This window comes from Calonectris borealis, chromosome 6 (assembly GCF_964195595.1).
Source record: "Calonectris borealis chromosome 6, bCalBor7.hap1.2, whole genome shotgun sequence".
In the NCBI taxonomy this organism is placed as follows: Eukaryota; Metazoa; Chordata; class Aves; order Procellariiformes; family Procellariidae; genus Calonectris; species Calonectris borealis.
The window spans coordinates 8,638,704-8,661,095 of NC_134317.1; the positions used below are offsets into that span (position 1 = coordinate 8,638,704).

The 22,392-nt window shown below is 40.4% G+C and overlaps 1 protein-coding gene across 1 annotated transcript in view; it reads left to right on the forward strand.

Annotated features, from left to right (window-relative positions):
* NCKAP5 (NCK associated protein 5) overlaps nucleotides 1-22,392 on the forward strand; it is a 398,069-nt gene that overhangs the window by 157,455 nt on the left and 218,222 nt on the right. The window contains exon 4 of the mRNA XM_075152767.1: nucleotides 16,181-16,244. Within this exon, the coding sequence (XP_075008868.1) occupies nucleotides 16,181-16,244 (64 nt within the window). The remainder of the gene's footprint in view (nucleotides 1-16,180; nucleotides 16,245-22,392) is intronic.

The window sequence follows — 22,392 nt, forward strand, 5'->3', positions numbered from 1 at the left end:
GAAAGTACCTGTTGATAGACCTCATGTACCTTGAGAGTTTATCTTTTCCTACATCTGAGATTGCGAAAAAAGCATGAGTATGCGAACTAAAATAATTTTGAATTTAGCAAGTAGCTGTATAGTCATCTAACACACTGGGACGTTGTATTGATGCCGAGTGAGAACCTTCTAGACAAAGGCCAGCGGAAGAACTGCGGGTGCAAAGCCTTACCTTATTGCCAGATCAGCAGCAGGGCAAAGCAAGACCTTTGTCTTGGTCACGCATTCTCACCGACAATGTTTGATGAAGGGGTCAATATGTGAGTATTTTGTGCAGAATAAAATCCTAGCATTTCATTTCCACGTGAGATTAGATGTTAACAGCTTTCAGTGTCACCTATGAAAACTGTTTTTATGGGATGTGCAGTAATGAGCAGGTACTGGTTTTATAGTAAGAAATAACATGCAATCTAAAACCATATGTTTTTTTCTGCTTCACTAAAAAAAATCCTTAACATGTCTTCCAGGTAACCTCCAAATGATAGACGAAACTAATTAAGACAATATCTCGTTAAGAAAAATATGTCAACATGGGAGTATCTTAGTGTATCAAAATATGCTTGTTCTTGCAGCATAATGAGAAAGGAGAAGCTATTCTGTTCTGCTTTGGGGACTTTCAGAAAGGAAAGTGAATCCAAACATCTCTTAGATATTGATCCCCTGAGTTCGGAAAAGCTCTGAACACCTGTATAGCAATTTAGACCATTAATAACATGTATTCTGTATATGAAAGTACTTTCAGTTCTTTTTGCACTCTTGTAAAACACCTGTTAAGAAGAGCGACTGTTACAATTTTGCTAATGAACCCCAAGTATGGAGAAGATTGCTTCTGTCAGCTTTCGCGCAGAAAATTCTAATTATTGGTGGTGGATGTTAAAGTAGGTGCTTATCGCAGCCTCATTCTGATTCTTTGAATTCAAGGTAAATGTGTACCTTAGATTTAAGCAGCAAAAATTCAAAATGCCTATGTATGTATTTTCTGGCAGCTGTTTTGATCTCATGTAAACTAAAGGCATGGCCATGTAATGATGCAGGAAATTTATCTACAAAGTTTATCACCAATTTTATATATGGCTGTTTTCCTTCCTACTCTATTAACATAGGTACTTAAAGTGTAGTTCTAGTTTTATGATCTCTAATACCTAAGTAACTTAAAATCAAGGTTAGGCTCACTTGCTTAATGGGCAAATGCCCTTTACTGGCTTTATTTTCTTAGTATAGCTTTTGACTGGGGAATTCAATTTTGAAATAATCAATACCTTGGTTTGAAACTGACTCTTTCCTAATTCTGTAAATGAGGTAATACTTGTGGTGATGCTACGTGAACACTGCATGTGATTTTTATTTTGCTTCCTACTAAAGGTGATGTAGCTGGCTGTGGTGATGACTGTAATAAGTCATTTCAGAGCACCGTTCATTACCCAGATATAATACTGGAATCTTTCTGCTGTGAAAAATGGCAAGGAGCTTTATTCAAACATCAAATCGGTTTCAAAACATGTTATTTGTTGTGGAAACTGGAGAAATGCAGGTTTGCCTAAGTATCTGGTTGACATTTGAACTGCTGAAAATCTTTCCATTTTAAGACTTCAGACAGTTAATATTTTAAGTATTTCTTAATATACATTTAATATGTTTGGAAAGGCCTGAATGCTAACACATCTTAATCCTTATTCACCCGTATCTTTTAAATTACTTGTTTTGTTTGCTAAAGTTGAACTTCCATTGAAGTTGATGCTCTTTGAGCTTTGGGAAGCCGGCCTCATTCACGAAGCAGATCTGGCTGATGTCTTTGGGGAAAATAATTTAAAATGCCCCTTTAAAAAAAGAAGGTTTAATTTGTCTGGGGTTTCTTGGAGGTTTGCTTCCCTGATTCAGGTTTTAAACAGAAAGCTATTTTTTTAGATGGTGTTTACTTGTAACATGATGGCAGTAGACTTTTTCATAGTAGGATTCGCAGTCACATCACGAATAATTAGAAAAGTTTTAGGTAACAGTTCTGGCCCGACTTTGTTGAGCAGCACTAGCTGAAAGGATAGACAGTACCCAAGTTTCAGCTGATAATGTTTTTTCATTTAATATTCAGAGAGCAGGTTTTAAAGATGCAGGCTTTAAAGGAAGTTCAGGTCACCACATGTGAGTTTTTTAACCGAGCTCAGTAAAACAACTTGAGCAAGACAGGTGGATCTTGTGCCTGTTGCTATTCAGTCTTCTCTGCTTCATTCCTAGGCAACCACCGAGGTTGTGATTTGACTATATGTGAATTTAAATGGCTTCATAAATACACACAAAAATACTGTCATTGCTCCACTAATATTTCTGATGTGCTCTGGATTTCATTTTCAGTGTTGTTAAGTGTTAGACTGGTATATTATGTGGTAGAACTGTCATTGATAACTTGGTTTCTCCATACCTACTTGAACATGTTGGAAAGCATTTTGCATATATTACCAGATGCTGTGGCCATTATTTAAAGTGACAACTATAATTTCTATATTAAAATTAGACTCTGTGCATGCCAGCCGCTGTTTGGTTCAGTACAAATAATGGGCTCTCAGTCTAGGCTGGGGTCCCTGTAGATCCGTGTCCTTTCAAAAGCAAGTCTTTTTTTCTCCCCTTTTAGGTCTACTGAGACAACGAAGCTCGAGTTTGAGGTTCCAGTTAATAATCTAATTTGTCAAAACACATAATCAGCCAGAGGCCACTGCCTTTGACTTTATCTAGTCTGCCTTTATAGACAGAGTGATAGAAGAAACAATTATATCATTAGCATGGAACTGATTTTATTGCTGTAAGGCTGCATGAATATGAATTCATGTGTTGCGTTGCTGAAGGATACTTCAAAGTGATTTTCAACGTGCTGGTTTTTTTCTTTCTGGCATAGTGAGACGTGGTTCAGAGAACATTATTTTGTTTAAGGCATACTGAAGCATTTTCCCTAGCCTGGGGGAGGACTGAGGGAAGCCCAGCAATTTATAACTTTTTCCAAGGAAATTTGTTATTAGCTTTCCTCTTTTTTTCCTCTTCACAAAACTAGTAGGTTACTGAAGTTCACAGAGATTTATAGAAAAGTCTGTGTTGCCTTTGCTCTCCAAATCTTTGCAGTCAATAAACAGGATCACATTCCTGAATCTGAAAACTAAGTGGCAATTACTGCCTATCAGTACATCCAAAATGTATTTTATGTAGACATTTGAGAAATGCTCTCAGAAAATAATTATTTCATTAATTTTATATCTCCCTTGCTGGGAGCCCTGTCGGAAGGTCCCTCCAGGGTCTGTATTGATGCTAAGCACGTGCTATGAGTGACGTGTTCGTGCCAGTGGCTCTTTGCAGGTGGCCTGAGAACCAACTGTTGCACATCGTTAAATGACCTGTCGCTCTTAAAGTACAAATCATCCATTTTACATTTTTACCAAAAGTGGATAATTTTACAAAAGATGATCTTGGCAGAGTTTATCTCAAATGTCCTTCAACTATGAAACATGCTTTTTACTTTCAGAATTACGAAAAATGGATGGATATCTGAACTTATTTTCATAATTGGTTCAATTTTTTTTTCACTACTACAGTATAAATTCAAATGCTTGAATAGATGCATTAATGCTTTTAATAATAGAGATCATGGATATACATATGTAAAACCGAATAGCTGATTTCACAGCAATGTTGTAAACATGGCAAATATTGCATGTCTTTCAGCATATATGCTCAGTATTGATCAATTATTAAATTGTATGCTGCAAACCATATTTCTATCATTTTAGGAGCCTTTTTTTCCCTCATATTGGTTGTTGCTTCAAAGTGTATTTAAAAAAAAATGTCTTGTGTGCATTCATTTAGTTTTTACTCCACTGCCTTTGCTACATTTTCTCATTGGGCACTCACAGTCTCCAGTGGTTTCTATACACTGTACCACAGAATGGAAATTTAGAAGTGCAAATACAGGAGCTATGTGGTTTACATGTGGATGTTTTCCCTTGTATAGAGAGCATCTATATTTATGTATGTATCTGATAGGCTGGTTTGGCATATGCTTTGACCCATTCTGATGATTTCCTGAGTGCAAGGTACTCCATGTTACTGCTCTGTAATCCTAGTGCCCGATGCGCAGTCTAGAGGTGGGCAGGTAATACCCATGGAAATCGGTGCTGCTGTTCTTCTGCTGTACCCAAAGGTGTATGTGGCATCTCACTGTTCAGTTTATTTGATTTCCTGTAAAATGATGTGAGACGAATCATAGAATCATTAAGGTTGGAAAAGACCTTTAAGATCATCGAGTCCAACTGTCAACCTCACACCACCATGCCCACTAAACCATGTCCCTTTTAAATACTTCCAGGGGTGGTGACTCAACCACTTCCCTGGGCAGCCTGTTCCAAGGCCTGACCACTCTTTCAATAAAGAAATTTTTCCTCATGTCCAATCTAAACCTCCCTTGGCGCAACTTGAGGCCATTTCCTCTCGTCCTTTCATCCCTCAGGTGAGTTGGTAGAGGAAAGGAAAGATGGGCTGCAGGACAAAATGCCATTCCGGGGGCCTGATCCGAGTTCCAGCTGCCTCTGGCCTTAAAATCGAGACAGTAGAAACGTGTCCACTGATTGAGCAGTATTTCTGGGTCTTAATAGAACAGTATTCCTACTCTTGAAGGTGCAAAGTGAAATTACAAGGAACAACAAAAAAACAATTTAAGAGTAAAGAAAAGGACTCTTTCTGAACAACTTTGATTCTCTTCTGTATTTTCTCTTTGAGTAGAAGGTCATTGCAGATTTGCTAGCAATTTGTGCCAGAATACTTAAGTATTGAACAATTTCATAAAGGAAAAAAGTCAAGAGAGAGAGAAGTCTAGTGAGTGAAACAGAATAAAATCACTTTGATTTTGTTCCTTGTCCACAAAAAAAAACACCAGAGGATGATTTTTCCAAAATATTTTAATGTTCAATTAGAATAGCACATGAGTGACAACTGGAAGGTTACAGAGTGTGCAATAAATGTAGCTCAGAGAAAGAAAAGACATGGTAAGTGCAGCCTGTTAAGAAAAACAGAAGTCTTCATGCTGTGGGCTTTCTGGATGGATAAAACCACATCGCTCTGTAACACCCCCCAAAAAAAGAGATTACAAAGAATACCAGGAGTGTGTTGTGATGATCTGGGAACAAAGGAGTGGAAAACAGAGGTAAGAGGTCAACCAGTAATGAAGCAAAATCAGATACCTTCTTTGAATTATAAAAGCAAAACTGAAAAGCTTTGTAGAGAACAGGGAGAAAAATCTTTCTAAAAGTTCTCACAAACAAATGAGAGCTGGATGTATCACTCAGGCAGAGCAGAAGGAAAGCTAGTTATGAAGAAAGCAGTGGGATCTAAAGAGTTTGGTTGAGCTTAGTGTCCAAAACAGTGTTGGACTTAGTGTCTGAAACAATGTATTTGGTTTTTGTGCTTTACACCCCATTTTTCTTCAGTTGTACATTTGGTCCTTTTTTTCTGAAGAAATGCACTTCTGCCTTTTTTTTTCCATGGAAAAAAGATGGATACAAGAGATGGCTTAGTGGTGTGTTTCTGGGACCTCTGGTTTACAGACCCAGTTGTCTACAGCCTTCTTGCAAATTCAGTGAGTTTCAAAAGCTGGTAATTTACTAACAGCATGTGAAATCAGCATTTTGCGTGAATGTTAACCACAGAATTTAAGAGCAATTAGGATTAGGACTAAGCACAGATCTTCCAATAGTGGTAAAAGACTTGCATGGACAGAATAGGCACTATAAGAAGTAATGTCAGTCTGCTGCCATTTCTTGCTCTTAATTTGCGGCTGAGTAATTTCAGCTATGAAGAAATGTTTCCACGATTTCCAGCCTTATGTTCTGACTTCATTTTCCTAGAGGATAACCATATAAATTTCAGCTAGCACCCTCCCAGACAGCCTCAGGGGGTAAGACTGAAGGAGTGAGAATTCTTTTGTGCTTTGATGCATTGGTTGGAAAAGTTACATTCCTGTTAAGCGTGATGCCTTTTATGTTAATAAACAAAGATCATTAACTGAAGACTGAAGTGCTGCCAATCCTGAATCTTTCATGAGCAATAAATTCTCATTAAAAATCCTTTAGGGAAATGCATATCCTTTCAAAAGAACTTCCACAGCACATCATCTCCATGTGACAAATCTCCAGAGAAAAAATATATATGAGCAACCGGTGATTGGGGGATTTGTTAGCTCAACTTCCAAGTCCTTTGCAAAAAGAAGATCTTGTTTGCTTGTTTCTTCCTTTGTTTTTCATTTTTCAAGGTCTTCTTCAGTCCAGGCTTAGTGAAAAAAAGAATTCACTTTTACTAGAAATGGCTGAAGGGGTTCAGGATTCACAGCTAATTCTGTTTGGGTCACAATCCAGAGAATTCTTCATATATCAGAAGATATCTCCTGGATTCCAAATATTTATTATTTTAAAAAAACTAACACAAGTAAACAATGCAATAAAAATAGTATAAATCTGTGTGCTGTAAAGGTCTAGTACTTCAAACCATACAGAATATCCCAACCAGAAACACAAGGACTGAGACTCCATCTAGTCTAGAGAAAGGCTTGACCCAGCTTAAAAATGAACAGCAGATCACCAAGTAAGAACTTACACACTCACAAGCTGAAAGACACTGCTAGGAGCATTTAAACAGAGGAGAAAGAGCTACAATTTCCCTAATGGCAATGCAGTGCACAACCTACAACAGTAGGCTGGTGTTAAATCTAGAGTAGAGTAGAAGTTCTGACTGATGTGCTGAAGAAAGGCAAGATGCGAAAAGTACCCTTAGGCACAGTGGCTTCTTTCTAGTCCCTGCTCCATCTCTTCTTTCTTGACTGTGCATTTAAAAGAAAAAAGAAAAGAATCTTTCGATGGCTTTGTAGAGGGAGTGGCTGTATTTATATCACTGCTGTTACTTTTAATTTCACCAGGTCACAGAAATCAAAATCTGACTCTTTTGAAAGTGGCATCTGCTTTAGCAGCATCTTCCTTGAGTTGGTGGCTGATGTGTTGCCAGGCTCGTGTCAGCTCTGCTGAACAGCCAAATGTTACCGGCTTCGGTACTTCCAGCAATGAGAGCAGGTGTATTTGGGGATCAGGAGCAGAAAAGCATCTTGTGGGCATGTGAAATGAAGAGTGGCAATTGTGCGTGTTGGAAATAAGAGGGAGTAAGAGGTGGTGGCTTAAACTGTTGTCTTTTTCCCATTGGCCAAATGGTCACGTAGCAATGACCCTGTGCCTCTTTCATCATCCGCTTTGAACCCAGCTGCACTATAAAGCTAAACTGGGAGTTTTTCAGCAACCTGTCTTACTGTCCTATTGTCCTATTGAAGGAAATGGAGCTCCTGGACCATATACTTCTACAGAAGGTGGTTTAGTAGTGTACAAGAAGGGAAAGGTTGTAGTGTAAAATTTGCTTGGAGAAGGTCATAAGAATGATACAGTGGCTCTGAGAACGCTGTCAAAAAGAAGATAAACACTTCTGTTTTGTTTCAATTAGAAAAGTGCTAACTGTAGGCCTTGTACTGTGAAAGAGTTCTCAGAAACAAATTTTAGACATTTTAGAGCATTTTAGGGCTTTCATTAAACAGATGCTTTCGTTTGTATAAAATATTTTAAAATAGCACCTGAAAAGAAGAGCAAGCAGTCATTCTTGTAGTAGAGGATGGGGATCTGTGTGCAACAGTTGCCTATATTATAATTTAAAGGTTTTTTTTCTGAATTAATATTCCAAACTGACTTCTGTTAGTCCTTTTCTTCTTTTTTTTCCTGTTCGAACACTGGGGTTTTCCATGATGATAAGTCTTCGAGAACTTGGCAGCTTGCCTAATCATACAAAGTCCCACTGTATGCTTTTTTGATTGCAACTTATTGGCAGAAATAATACAGCATTAAATACAAATATTACTGTTAATGTAACATTAAAATTGATAAATCAGTCACTTGTGTCAAGAAATTCCAAACTACAACAGTGTGAATTTGTCAAATTGCTTTTGCTAGGTATTTTGTGGTGTGGATTGCAGAACAGAGACAATAAGGTTCATGGTTAATGTACCACTTTCAATAATAACAAATTCTGTGGGACAGATCCTACGCTCATTTACTTGTAGTAGTGTGTTTTAGTAGTTTATGGGATATATTGAATCAAAAGGTTTAAACAGGGAGCAGATCTGCGCAGAATTGGTCCTGCTAAAACCTTAACTATACTTTTCTGTAAATGCAAGCTTTACATAATGCATGGACTATTTAATTTATAATGTGAAAACCTGTACTTTAGATGTATTTCAGAGTTCAGTACTGTAGTGCTGTTTACCTGGTGTTTCTTGGCATTTAGGTGTTTGATGTTTCATACTTGATGTTGCATTAAAGTTGATAGCCAGGTGTAACTCCCTTGCCTGCTGCAGTTTATTGTCTTGTGTTTGGGCTGATTTTTAAAATAAATCTTTCAGTATCTTTCACTACTGTCCACAAACCTTAGAAATTATTAGGAAAATATTAATTTTTTCTCTCCATTTTTGTGTTTCATAAAAAAATCCAGCTTTTTTTTTCCCCACTGATTTTCTTCTTCCACCTGGAATCTCAGCCCAAAAGAAAGGCTTCAGAGGGATATAGCTGAAAAAAATTGCAACCGAATGCATTATCTCGTGAATAATGGTCATAAGTGAGATGTTCCAGGAGATTTGTAAAATGATTGCTTGGTATAATTCATAATTATCCTGATGATTTGGCATTGTGTCATACAGACATTAATCTTTTCTCCTACAACTGAATGTGTGCGTCATAGGGAAGGAATCACTTTTTTTTCCTGTTTTTTTTTCTTAATCAAAAACTGCATTGATTGTGGTGGTTGGTACCGTCTTCTTGTCTTGTGAAGGAACTGAAATGGGGGTTGCTGGCTCTGTGTATTGTCATTCTAATTATTTAGCAGTTACTAATGAACATTTTTTGAAGGTCTCTGTTTAAAAAGCTTTTACTCTTCACTTGCTGGCTTTTCTACATTACCAAGGTTAAAAACCATCTCAAAGCTTGAGAGGAAAAAAAACCCAACACTTTAAACTTTGGGTCTAGACCTCCCTAACTATGTCTGATACTGTTGGCCCCAATATATTCAGAATTTCAGAAGTGGGCTGTGTTGTGGAGTCAGCACAAATAGTGGAAGGAGACACCCCAACATTAAAAAGTAGATATATTTGAAGTTGTCTGAAATATCAGTGAATCATTAAAGTGTATAGTCTTGCACCCATAATTTCAGTGTTGAAAACAATAAATGTCAATGAAGTAATAAAGATTGCCAATGTGAGAGAAGATGCTTCTGTTGAAAATGCATCGCCGTCTGTCCCCATGTACATGCTTAGGACAGAAGAATTACCGTGCTTAAGTGCCCCGCTGACCTCGGCTGCCGTGCTGGTGCCGAGAGAGTAGTTTGTCATGAAAACAATCCCATCATAATCTGCCATGGACTCGTGATAACCTTTCCTTTTCTAATTTCTCTGCCATGGCTCTGCCCCTCTTTCCTAGCCAAAGGCAACCTTACTGCTTTTATAATGAAGGATCTGCCCCCGCTACGTTCCGCTCTCTCTTATGGCACTTTTTGCCTCCTCCTTTCTGACCAAGGACGTGACTCAGCCCTGTGTTACCCCGTTGTCTTCTTCTGTGGTATTTCTTTTGCATTTGGTGTCTTGTTTGGATGCTTCTGGAAAGTAACTAGATGATCTTTGAACTTCTAATTCAGATTTCATATACATTAAAATCCGTGGAAATTGGTGAGGAGCCCCTGGGGATTGCTAATACATATTTTAGATTATAGTTACAATTCCTGGGTGGCTTTTTTCCCTACTGTTAGTGTCACCCAAAGAAAATACAGTTTAAATAAGTTACTACCTGTTTTGTTTGTCTGGATTTGGGAGTATCATGTCTTGTAGAAGAAAAGTTTAATGTAAATGATGTTTTCTGTATGCTTATCTTTCATTCAGAAATGAATACAAATAAATTAGCAATAAATAGGAGCCTGTGCCTTGCTGGTGGCTCATCCTATCTATTCTGCTTCTGCTTGACAGCATGAGTACTTCCCTTATTGTAACTCCTGTCTTTGCAATTATTGTAAAAATAATTAAATAAAGCTCGTACTTTGCTCAGCTTTAAATTAGCAATGAATATTTCTTTGCAAGATGACTCTTTTATTGCCAGATCTAGTTAAACTGTTGCAACTCTAAAAGACTAGTTTCAAAATGCGCACGATGCTGACGTTTATAAAGCACCAAATGCCTTCATTGTACGTGACCTTCAGTAGGAAGGAAGGTTGCAGCATCGCTAACCACTGCGACCGCAAGAGGAGCTGAAAGAGGCGCATTAGTTCACTGCGGTCGTTCCACCCGCAGCTGTTCCCTTGTGAGGTCTCATAGACTCGACGGGGTCGAGCCTGCTCAGCGATCGGATGGGAAACCTCCCTGGAAAACCAGGAGTTGGAGGAAGCGGGCTTGTGGCTCTCCGCACAGACTAGTGCCCTGCCCCTAGGTGTTGACACCGTGCTGGAACATGAGTTTAATGGATTTTAGTGGTGTTTTTTGTGGTTTGTTTGAAAAACAATGCCATGGCGACAAGTGATGATATGGGGGGGGAAAAAGTTGTAGAGAAATAATTTTGGTAGGTGATAAATAAGGAGTGGTGCCAAGGCACAATGGTTAGAGATGCCTTGCAATTTCATATTCTGTGTCTGTCTCTGTCATTTTTCTGACTGTTTTTTCCCTGCATGAACAGAGTATTTACTCACTTTTTGAATCTCCCAGCAATAGTGTAGAGTGGGAAACTCGGTTTGAATTTCTCTGCTCCAAAATAGCCTGCAGAAGGACTTGCTGGTGTATAGCTTGGCCCTTCTGATTGAACACAATCACCAAACATAAAACAAATGTTAAAAGCATATTTTCAAAGCTTGACTTTTTCAGTGGGTCAAGTGGTGATTTTCTGGCTTTACAAATAATGTAAGTTATAAAATGAAAGGAAAAGCTGGGCTTCATTTTATGGTGCAGAACGGACCACTTCTAAATGAAATCACTTCAGAGTGAAAGTTCAAGGAAGGATGAAACATGAAGAAAATACTTTCCACTTCATGAAAAAAAAGGTGAGTAGAGAAACAAATGAGTAACTTGGGAGCTGTCCACGTTCATCCCCTGTGTAGGAAAGTAATAATTTACTTAGGAAAAAGGAAATAGGACAAGTTTGAAATCTTCATGTGTCAATGTTGAAAATGCAAGACCTGTCAATGCACGCTGGCAGGTCGTGGGGCTGCTGCATGCGATTGAGGCAGGAAAGGACAACGTCAGGGTTTGATAGAGCCCTTGTCTTCCCAGTGGATCATGGGGGTTAAGGTTCGCTGAAGCATTAATTTACGTTTCGGACAGTGTTGCTAAGACATTTTCAATTCATTCTGAGTTTTGATTGTGTTCTTCATTAAAACTATAAAATTATTTTTCTTCATTAAAACTGTAAAATTATTATTTACCACTGAAAATACATCCTGATACGTATGGCTGAGATCTTGGCAAATGGATGTAATTCAGCACATTTTAAGGGAATCTTTATTTCATAACTTTATCCAGAAGCTATTTTAAGTAATACCTTTCTGTGTTAGATGCAGAAGCAAAGCCCTGTATCTAAGAGCTTCTGAATATGAGGTTTCAGAATAAAAATGAAAGTGTTATTTCAAAATTTGAAAAGCTGAAGTTCACTGCTAGAGTTTTTTGTGGTGTTGTATCAATAGCAATATAAAGAAGGAGAGCTAAGAAAAATGGAGTCTTTCACTTGTCTAATGTAGCTTTTATTGTGTTGTTTGATAGGAGGATATCTGTTACCAAGTCAGGAACAGTATCGGCATTTAAAATTATGTGGTAGAGGGGGGCTTGTGATGGCATCGACTTACTTACCTACCTTTATCCCAGTGGACTGGGAGAAGTTCAGGTAGCAGAGTTTTGTAGTGAAGCCCTGAGCTGCGTGTGTTAGCTGTCACTGTCGTATGGTACAGGGTTTTTGTCTGGTGCTTGAATGAGTCAAACTGATGGGAAGGGAGAGTGAAGGAGAAACTTTAGTTTGAGAAGAGTTTAGAATTTGCGGGATTATTTAGCACATTTATGTTTTTCTTGGACTAAATGGGCTTTCCTCAAACTGTTGTTTTTTAGAACAAGCTACTGCAATATCTACTAGCGATACTGAGACTTGAAATACATCTTTCTTCCATCCACACAGTAACTACTTGTGTCTCGGTTCCATCTGGAAAGGATATAATTGAATCCTTGTTTGGCTCCTTTAATTATCTCTTCGCAAAGTCCTTGGCTGGGAATTTTGCCACTTACAATGCAAATATTCAAACTTAAGAGCATAAACTGCGCTTTCGAAGAGCATTTTTGTAAACCTTTCATCATTTGGTGGTTTTTCAAAAGCGAACATGAGAACTTCTCAATGAACACGTTTTAATTTTTTAAATCCTCAGAGAAAATTTTGTTTTCTTGCAGGTTAGCTGTAGTTGCTGATTAACTTCGTTAATTAATCACGCTGTAGGGATGAAACATGCTTGATTAAAAATAAATAAAACCGTATAGCAACAAAGTAATGCTACTGATTTTTTCTATTTAAAAGCAAAGATTAAAAAATGAGATTAACTTTGAAGCTGCATGTCAAATGTTCTTTGCATTTGAAACGTCTGAAAGGTTAAAGCAGCTAAAAGCTTATTATTTTTGCAGCTCAGTCATAGTAAAATGCTTATCCAATTGTAACACTGTGTTAAAAAACGAGGGCTGAGAATAGTTGCTGAAGGTGCTGTCTTAATCAAAACTGCCTGAGATGGTGGGTAGTAACCACTGGGTTTATTTGGTCGTGCTTAGACGTGAAGGTCCTTGCTCTCCCTTGTCATGTATCTTATATGAAAACTTCCAACACTGCAAATTGGTGTTAAATGCTGTTGGCTCGTAACAGGATTCTGACCACATTTCTCACTCATTATACTGGCATACGTTTGAACAGAGGTGGTGGGAAGTAGCTTACTGCGGGCGACGGGCCAAGTGCATCACAAATGAAGCTCCCTGGAATGATCTCGCGGATGACTGTGGTCCAGAGGCACGCTGAGCCTCTGCCGTGCGTCCTGCCTAGATGAAGGTAACCATCTGCGAAGGTCTGGCTGCGAGCGCATGGCTCCTTCGCCCGGGGAGTGCAGGCGGGAGGGAGAAGATTTGCTTGCCTCAAAGTTGACTTATTTTTAGACACCGTTGGAACAGATGGCTCTTCTGTATCCGCTATTGCAGTTTTTTTCTCATACGTGATAGGATTCTTTTTTATTTTCTTCAGTTGAAAAGTGGTTCTGTTCCTAATAGCAGCAATATTATAAGGGCAGTATGAGAATGCCGGTCTTTGCTCTCCTTCGCTGGGAAAACTGTTAAGGAAGCCCGTTCTGAACCTCAGCTAGGATCCTCACCCAGAGAGGGAAGAGTTAGGAGGAGCCCTCTTTGTGGGTGGAGCTCGAATGGAATTTACTCTGATAAAATTCCAAGATTCCAGAAATGTGGAACTGATTCCATGTTGGAGGTAACACGGAGAGAGGAAAGTAGGAGTATTCCTCATGTAGGAGGAATAACTAAATAAATCTTTGCAGACCACTGGCAGGAAGTGTATGGAAGAGTGATTTGTGGGGTTTTTTGTTTGTTTATTTTTTTCCTCCTACATCTTTTCTCATAAAATACCTTTAGGCATTTGTTTTGCAATTAAAAAGTCAAAACCCCCTCAAAGGGTATACTTGCCTTTTCCACTAAAACATATTAAGGCACTGAAGTGGTGTAAAAATGTAACGGGCTATTTCCAGCAGACGAACTAAATCCTTAAAATAGAATTAACCAATTTTGTAATTTGCCTGTGATAGTATCCGAGCAAGGAAGAGGGAGGGCAGTACGTGTCTTTTAGAAGCTGTTTTTAGGATACTTTGGTTAAGGCTATCAATGCTGTACTAATGCCACTTCTCAATTTTCAGTAATTTTTCAGATGCGCAAAAGAGGATCTTGATACTATGCTGGAGTAACACAAATGCAACTTCCACTGGGCTGTGGCTGTATCTTTAGGTTTTGCCAATATTCAGCGGTTTTGACATCGTATACGTTTACAAATCACAATATTAGCAATGCCTGGTATTAATCTGATAACCGTGCTTGCAGGGTGCCACCAGCCGGCTGCGCGGGGAGCGTTGTGGGGGTGCAGCAAGCGCGTGGGGGCAGGTGACTGTTAGGGAGACTTAACTTAAATACCACGTCTTTTACTGAAACGGGAGGGAGGACTGGTTTGGTGACCCGGGCGTATGTTGAGCTGTGGCTGAGTGACATGAGTGCTGTCATTCCCACAGTAATTAGGAAGGTGCACGCAGATCTTCCTTCCTCAGCAGGAACAGTTCCTGAGAAATGGCTCGCAGAAGTGGTTTAAAGGCTATTTTTATTGCAAGATCAGGAATAAAATATCGTGGAGCATTTAGCTTTTCCTGCTGGATGAGAGTCACCCAGTCCATGCCAGGAGTGGCTGCAGAGTCTGGGGAGATCATCGGCCGCCGGGCCCTCCCTCAACCCTGGCTGGGCACCTTTGCAGGTTTTTGGGGGACGGGAGTTTCCAGCCCCTGCTCTTCTCTGCGGCAAGAGAGCTGGGAGATGCGTCTGTGCGTTTTCAAGACTTTGTATACTTCACTGCAGTGCACGGCAGGACGGTTTTCTTTCCTGAACCCAAAATGTCTCAGGAAAGCCGGGCGGCGTGGCTGCCGGGCTTGTGGCTGGAGCCCTTCGCGGGCGGCGCGAGGCTGGCCCCGCCGGCCCTCGAACAGCGTAGCTGCGCGGCGCCGGCGCTGCCTGCCCACTGCCATGTCTCAGCAGGCCTGAGCCATTGGCACTCCTACGTTTGCGTTATACTACGTAGTCACTGGGGCAGAGATTTTAAATATCCCAGGTAAGTGCCAGGATGCTGCACTGGGATGGTTCATATCTTTCTTTCCAATTAGACCACGTAGAATTTCTGGGCAATACACGAGTAAATGGAAAATTTCCAACTCGATAATGGATATATTCTGATTTAAAAATCCTTTTGCTGGAAGTTTTCAAAGCTGATCATCTTTTGTAAATAATTTATTTATCTGCAAATTTATGTTTTGTTGTGTACTGATAAATTCTTCATGTGCTGATAAATTCCTCCGATGTTTCTGCAGGGTGCTTTTCTTTCACAAATAGATAATTCTTTAAAAACAGGCTACTTGAAAAAGTGGCTTTGTTTTTCTTAAATCCTTTTAAAATTATGGTAGGTTGCTTAAGTCCCACTTGTTCTGTAAAGTATTTTCTGCTTTGCTGAGCTTCCAGAGCAAATTCTCCTCTTCCCATACACCTCCTGTAGCGGTTGGCTCCTGCACCTCCTTCCACTGTCTAGGTTTTGCAGTTCACATACTTGGTACGTGCTACGTTTTCCCAGTCCATACACTGTGAAAATCTCTTTCTGTTTCTACATATGCTAAAACCCTACTTTCATTCCTTTCTTACAACTGTTCAGGTGAAAGTGTGTTGTGATCACCAAATTCTTAATTAAGCAAATTAATTGCTACATGAGTCAAGCCAAATGTTTGGGTAAGGACTTGATAGGAAAAAAGGCTAATGAAAAAAAAAAGTAATAATTCAGTAGTTACAAAATGCAGCACAGAATGTTTAGGCATAGAATAGTTTTTTTTTAAATTTCATTTTTATGCATACATTTATTGATAATCTAACAGCCTTCCAACTTGTGTTAATATAGTGCAGAATAAAGCTGACGTGCAAGGCTATAGGAAAACAAATAACACAATCTGATCTGCACAGTCTGTTTCCATATCGCCAGCGTGATGAGCTACTTTGTTATTTGAATGGAACAAATGATGTTTAGATTCAGTTGATTTATTGACAGTTCTGTCAAATTGCCACAAAATGAAACAATAACGCAGCCGCTAAATATTGCAGAGAAACATGGTGAGGAGAGCAGGGTCTGCCGGGAGGGTTACCCGAGCGATGTGCAGGAATGCCACCCCGATGGGCAAGCGGTGCATTCTCTCTGCCAGTGAAAAATGAACTGCTATTCACATGCTTTTCTTTCCGTAGGGAGAAGCTGTCTGTGGCTCGGCTGCAGCGAGAAGTTGCGCAAAGTAAGAGTGAAGGAGCAATGGTAAGCTGCGGCAACTCGCTGCTTTGCAATTCTTGTCTTACTGCTTCAGGCCTTAGGTGCGTTTTGTCTTGCTGAAGATGGTCACCAAAGCATTAAGGCTGTCTTGGACGTAATGATGGGTTGTCAATGATGTATTCATAAATCTGAGGAAACTCAAGGCTTTCTCTTGGCTTCCTTGGAAGAGCTGCAGTAGAGAAAAGCCGTTTCCTTTTCCCTGCTGATGGTGCTTACTGGAATTGGAAGCAAGGCAAGCACAGAAAGGCAATTTCAGATCAAAATGCAGTCAATTTACTTGCCTGTTAAATCTTAGCCAACTGCAGAAAAATGGAAGAATACAAACATGGAAGCTTAAAAAAACCTCAATCTGATAATTTTGTAAATCATGTAATGCTCCTTATATCTTCATTTTTCATGTAGCAATTTATGAGATTAGGCTTGTGAGCAAAAGTTGAAATGGCAGATTTTTGGTTAACCGCAAATCTCAATTTATAGCGTGCCTTATCTCTTCAAAAGAATTTTCTTTAGGAGCCAACACGTGCTGAGTGTGCTTAATTACTTAATATCTAAGGAACTCTTCCCATCTGTTAAGGAGTTTGTTTGTCCCTGTCTTCAGATAAAATGTCTTAGGCTTCCATGGAATAAAGCAGACCCATTCAAAAACCTTAAAACCCAAAGCAGTCCCCTTGAACGTACTCGTGAAACTGCTGCTCATTTGAGGGAGTTGCGTAGTTGGCTGTGAGAGAATTTGGTCCAAAGTTTGTTTAACTTAGTGGAGAGAAGCTGTAGAGGGTCTCTGGGGAGCGGATGCTCTGTTAGCTGTGTGATGCAGGGTCCTTAAAATTCCACCTGCCTCCAGTGAGTGCATTTTATAAATCATTATTAGTGATTAATACAATGAAATGAGATTTGGAGGGACGTAAGAAAAACCTGCCATGAATCTATTGCTCTTACCATGGTCACACATGGCTCCAGAAGAGCTGGTGGTGCCTTGTGGGGGGCCCTGCTGGGACAGGGGCTTTTGGGGGGTCTGAATGCCTGGTAGTGGAGGGAAGGAGACGAGCGGGGTTTGCTCAGGCAGATATTGCTGATTTGCCCCGAGCTCCCGCTGCGTGCCCAGCTCAGCTGTGGGAGCCGCTGCCCTCTCCCATCCCAACACCCCCCCTGATGCGCCTGCCCCTGGGTCTGCAGCATGGCCGGGTTGGCTTTGAGACGGGGTTTAAGCAGTTGGGAAGGCTGGCCACTGGGTAATGTTTTGTGTGTATTGGGGCAGGAGTCTTGTAGGAACTGAGAAACAAACTTTTATCAGGTTAAGCCGTAATCCAAGAGTCTGTGACTGAGATAAAACTCCTGCTGCCTCCAGGAGGAGTTTTGCCTGAGGAAGAATGGCAAAGATCGGGCATTGGATTTGCAGTTGCATTTTAGTTTTCAGTGTAAACAATTTTCAAAATCTGTAGAGCTGTTTACTCTATTTGAAATGTTTCCTTTAAGTTTTTTAAACTAGCTTTCCCTTGGAGGCATAGAAATAATATAATATATTGAGTGTAAAATATACTTAGTGGAATAATTCAAGACTTTATGAAATGAGCAATATTGATTAACCTTCTAGACTTGGTAATGCTTTTGGTATATGCACCCACCTTGTGGCTTCATCTCATCAGGGTCAGACACTTCTCATGCCTTTTACTATGGGCTGGTGGGATTAATCACATAGCCCTGCTAACCAGAGTGTAATTTTGTATAATTTGTTGAGAGGCCGAGTGTTGTAACCCATTAGGAGCTGATAGGTAGCTCTCTGGGGGTGCAATCTTCCCCCCAGGTAAATACTAGGTAGTTTTTCTCCTCTTCCCCGAGGGGTAATTTCCACAGTTATCCTGCAACTATGGCCGGGGACGAGTGTGCCTATAGAGACAATTGCTTTGAAGCTGTTGATGTATGGAAACTTCTTTGTGTCTCAGAGCTCAGAACTGGTGATTTTAATATGAAACACAGCAGTCATTAATTAACATTAATGAACTTGCTTGGCTGTGAGCAGTACAGGAGCGGTAAGGGTCCAGGGGATGGAGTATTTGAACACAGGGGAGGCCAGGGATGAAGTCACTTGTGTAGGCTGCGTTCTCGGGGCGTGCAGCAAGGAGCCTGCAGCACATACCAGTTTCGGGGCAAATACTTTAGAAAGATTCACAGTGAAATTTCGGTGAGGGATTCTGAGCAAGCAAGCCTTTGGCAAACGGCAAGGCTTTCTCTGGAGAAGTGGTGGCAGCCAGCAGCATGTCCGCAGGGTACCAAATCGCATGTGCTGCTCTTGTTGGTGTGATGGACATCCCCCCAGAGACGGCACGGAGTCCTCTGGGGCTGGTGGCAAGGATGCCGGGCAGTGGTACCAGCCAGCCGCAGGGCGCCCGAGGGGTTTTGCTGTGCTGTCACCGGCTGCGACTCTGGATAAAAGGGATGGCACCCCCCGCAGCCTCCCTGCCAAGGCAGTCAGTGACAGGCCACAGCTTTATTTAATCACTAATTAGCTAATCGCCTTTACTTACTCCCATTTTCTTTTTTGTTTGTTGTGCTACTTAGATTGACATGAAGGTTTTCAGTGAACTCCTTCATTTGGGAAGGGCGCAGGTGACAGCACATGCCACCTTTAATGCCACCTTTAATGCCTCGCTCAGTCTCATGGAGAGCGTTTCTTATACGAGACGTGAAGGGGGGCAGAGGGCAGAGAGCGCGAGGAGCCGTGCTGCCACGCTGCTGCCCTGCGTCCGGGAACTGTGCAAAACATCACGCAAGCCTTTTGCAGGATGGCACCTCCTTTAATACTGCATTAGCGTTTCTTGCTTCTTTTCAAAAAATACATTTTATTTGGGTTTTGCAGTCACAGGTAGGCCATGAGGGTAAGAGGTGACCATGTTATGTCAACCCACGCCCGTCTTTAGGATGAGCGGAGTCAGTGAATAGGAAGCGTGTGCCCTGTCCCCGTGCCTGCTGCCTTGCCACCGGCGTGCTGGAGGGACACATGGTGCGGTGGGTTTGCCCTGTCCTTCCTGCTTCCCATTTGGCACCTTTTTGATCACAGTGTGAGAAAGCTGTGGATACTCTTCCCTATTGCCTTTCCAGCACAAATCAAGGGGAAAATATGCTATTTAGGATTTGTTTCCCTGCACGGGGGATCGTCAGTTAGCATTTGCCGTAACCTGCAACCAGCTGTTGCCTTTTTGCATGCGGTCCTTGGAAGCGATGGGCGGGAAAGGCTCCTGGTGCTCGGGTTCGCCCAGCGTCACAGGAACCGCTGCAGCGAGGCGGACGTGTACATAAAATCAATACTGTGCTGTAGAAACTATTTAAGCTGTGGTATCTTTGCTCAAAAATGGATTTGCGCATCTTTATAAATAACATATGGTGAGTGATGATGAAATGAATGTTTATGAGGAGACGTTTTTCAGAGGAGACTTCAGCTGAGGTAGAAGATCAGGCAGTATGTACTGTACGCAGTACCAGTGTGTGCACCCCACAGCGCTCCCTGTAAGAAATGTGTTTTTTAATATGTCCCAGAGTTACATTTTTCATGGCTGATTTATTATTGGATTTATTATAATTACTGGAAGGTACTACAGAAGATTAACTAAAGATGCTGCATTTCAAGAGAAATGTTTATCACCAAAAATATATGAATAACCTGTAATATGTTTTTTCCGTATAGTTCTATGGAAAATCTCATACCTCATATATAATATTGAGTGAGTATGTATTTAAAAATTACTTGAATTAGGAGAACTGAATAAATTCAGGCTGTGAATACCTGACAGTTGCTCAGGTTTCTTTATTTTATGAACCACCATCAGTTAATATTGATTATTCATTATCAAAACGCACAATTACTCTACTGCCAGTCCATCTACTGAAGGTTTCAGCAGCACTGAGCCTAGATTGCTGGGTGGCTCTTCCTGTTGCTGATGGTCTTTAATTTCTTAATGTGCATGTTCGCAATTTTCTTAGTCATGTTTCTTCTGACTCATCAAGGTTATTTTACCTTTTTGTAAAGGAAAAGACGATCACTTCATGTGCGTACAGTTCTTACAGCATTTGATGGAGACTGTGCAGGTGTCTGTGGTGACAGAGATTCCATGATTAAAATGAGCAGCTTTCAAAATAGATCACAAGTTTATTTCAAAACATAGTAAAGATTGAAAATTGCTTTAGTCATCAAAGTCTTTCTTTTTTTTTTTTTTAACTTTGAGTCCATGACTTTGGACTTTTGGACACAGAACAAGACCAAGGATAGTGTTCATTTTTGTGAAATTTTCTCAACAGTGAACAGTGCCAGGGTAGGAAAAACATGAGAAAAATGCTGCCACATAGCAGAGTTCTCGTGGCAGAATAAGTGTTGTGTTAGCAGAAATCTATATTAAAAACCTAAAATGAACCAAAAGTATACACAATTACATCATGTTTTAATAACTTGGATTCATTTAATAATTACCCAGAAAAAAATGTTAGATTTTTTATTTTATACCTTTATTTACATCTGTGTTACACAGTTTTGCTACATTGTACTTCTGCATCCAAGTCCTTTAATTCTACTCTATTTTCCATTAGTTCAGTGGCCTGTAACCTACACAAAAGAAATTGTACCACTCTGGCAATTTAGCTGTGAAGGTTAAAGTGGGATGATACTGCCTTTTATATCTACATGGGTTTCACTTAGGGTGGGCCCTAGGCTCTGATTTACCATGTGTCCTGCTGCGTCTTTAAGTGATGCAAAGTGATTATCATGGGCTCTTCCCTGTACCCGTCTATTCCACACCTGCACCCTTTTGTTAAAAAACCACCATGTTAAGTGAATGTGAGGTCCCCACTGAATAGGTTTCCACCCTCTGGTAATCCTTCTGCATTAGATTGATTTATGAATGTATCAGATTCTTTGTTAGCATGTAAACCACTAATTAATTTAAAGCTCTCTGTGGAAAAATTAAAGCCCTGGTTAAGGCTTTCAACAGGCTCAGATGGTGCTAATAATGGAAAAACAAGTTATATTAATGAGTTTTGATGCGATCAGCACAATTCTTGCTTTACAAACAGTTTTTGCTATAAAACAGTAGAGACTGCAAGTTTTTAAATAAAGAGTGGAAGAAGTAAAAAGGAAAGACAGAAAAAAAATCGCAGCGTCAGTAAGATATCCCATTATTACTAGGAACTGAGTCACTTCTGCTTGTTACAACTTTCTTAAATATAATGTGTTTAGATATATGCAACAGCCTTTTGCAAAACTACGGGAAGCGCAAACCAGTCTTTTTTCAAGATTGAAACCGAAGTTGTGATGTAATCAGCTTTGAAAAGATCTCTGCCTCTTCTCCTCACCGCGCGCTGCGTTCACATGGGGACGGACGTGTTGAAGTGCAGAAAAGGTCTTGATTGAAATCATATTAAAATCAGTAGAAAGTCTGACCATATTCTCTGCTTTTCCAAACTCCAGGGTGTTTTGTATGTAATTTTAGTTGTTTGCTCTTTCGATCAAATTTAGACTTTCAATGCGGGTGTTAGTTTTTGGCGAGAAGAAAGAGGACATCAGATCCTGGCTTGACGATGCTTTGTTGAGCTGAGTGAAATGAAGTTGAAAATAGCAACTCAAATCTCCATCTTTTTGGGAAGCTGGAGATGCACAGTTATAGCGGCAGCCCATGATTGTAGGAAATTGTGTTTTTTCCACACCTCTCCAGGGACCTGCATTTACCTCTCCTGGCTCTCGGCACTGCCAGGGCACTCTGTCTCGGGCCACCATCCTGGCTCTGTGGTCAGCACCGCAGCTGATATTAATGCTGCCCCATTAATCAGCTAGCAGGGAGCCCTCTGAAAGGAGCACGGTCAGCATGTTCAGAGGCCCAGCTCCTAACATCTGCAGTACGTACCTTGTTTTTTATGCAGGAGAGAGAATCTTGAGGTTGCTCTTGAGCCGGGGTCTTACAGATGGCAGCACAATGTATTGCCAGTAGCGCGGAGGCACTTTCTGTCACCGGCGTGATGAATCTCTGCAATCGCCTCCAGCAGCTGGGAAGGCTGTTGTTGCAGAAGCACCCGGGTCATTCAAAAATAGATGATATTTAGTAATAAATGAAGTGTTAAAAGATGAGATACAAAAGGCTAAATTGTCTTTCCC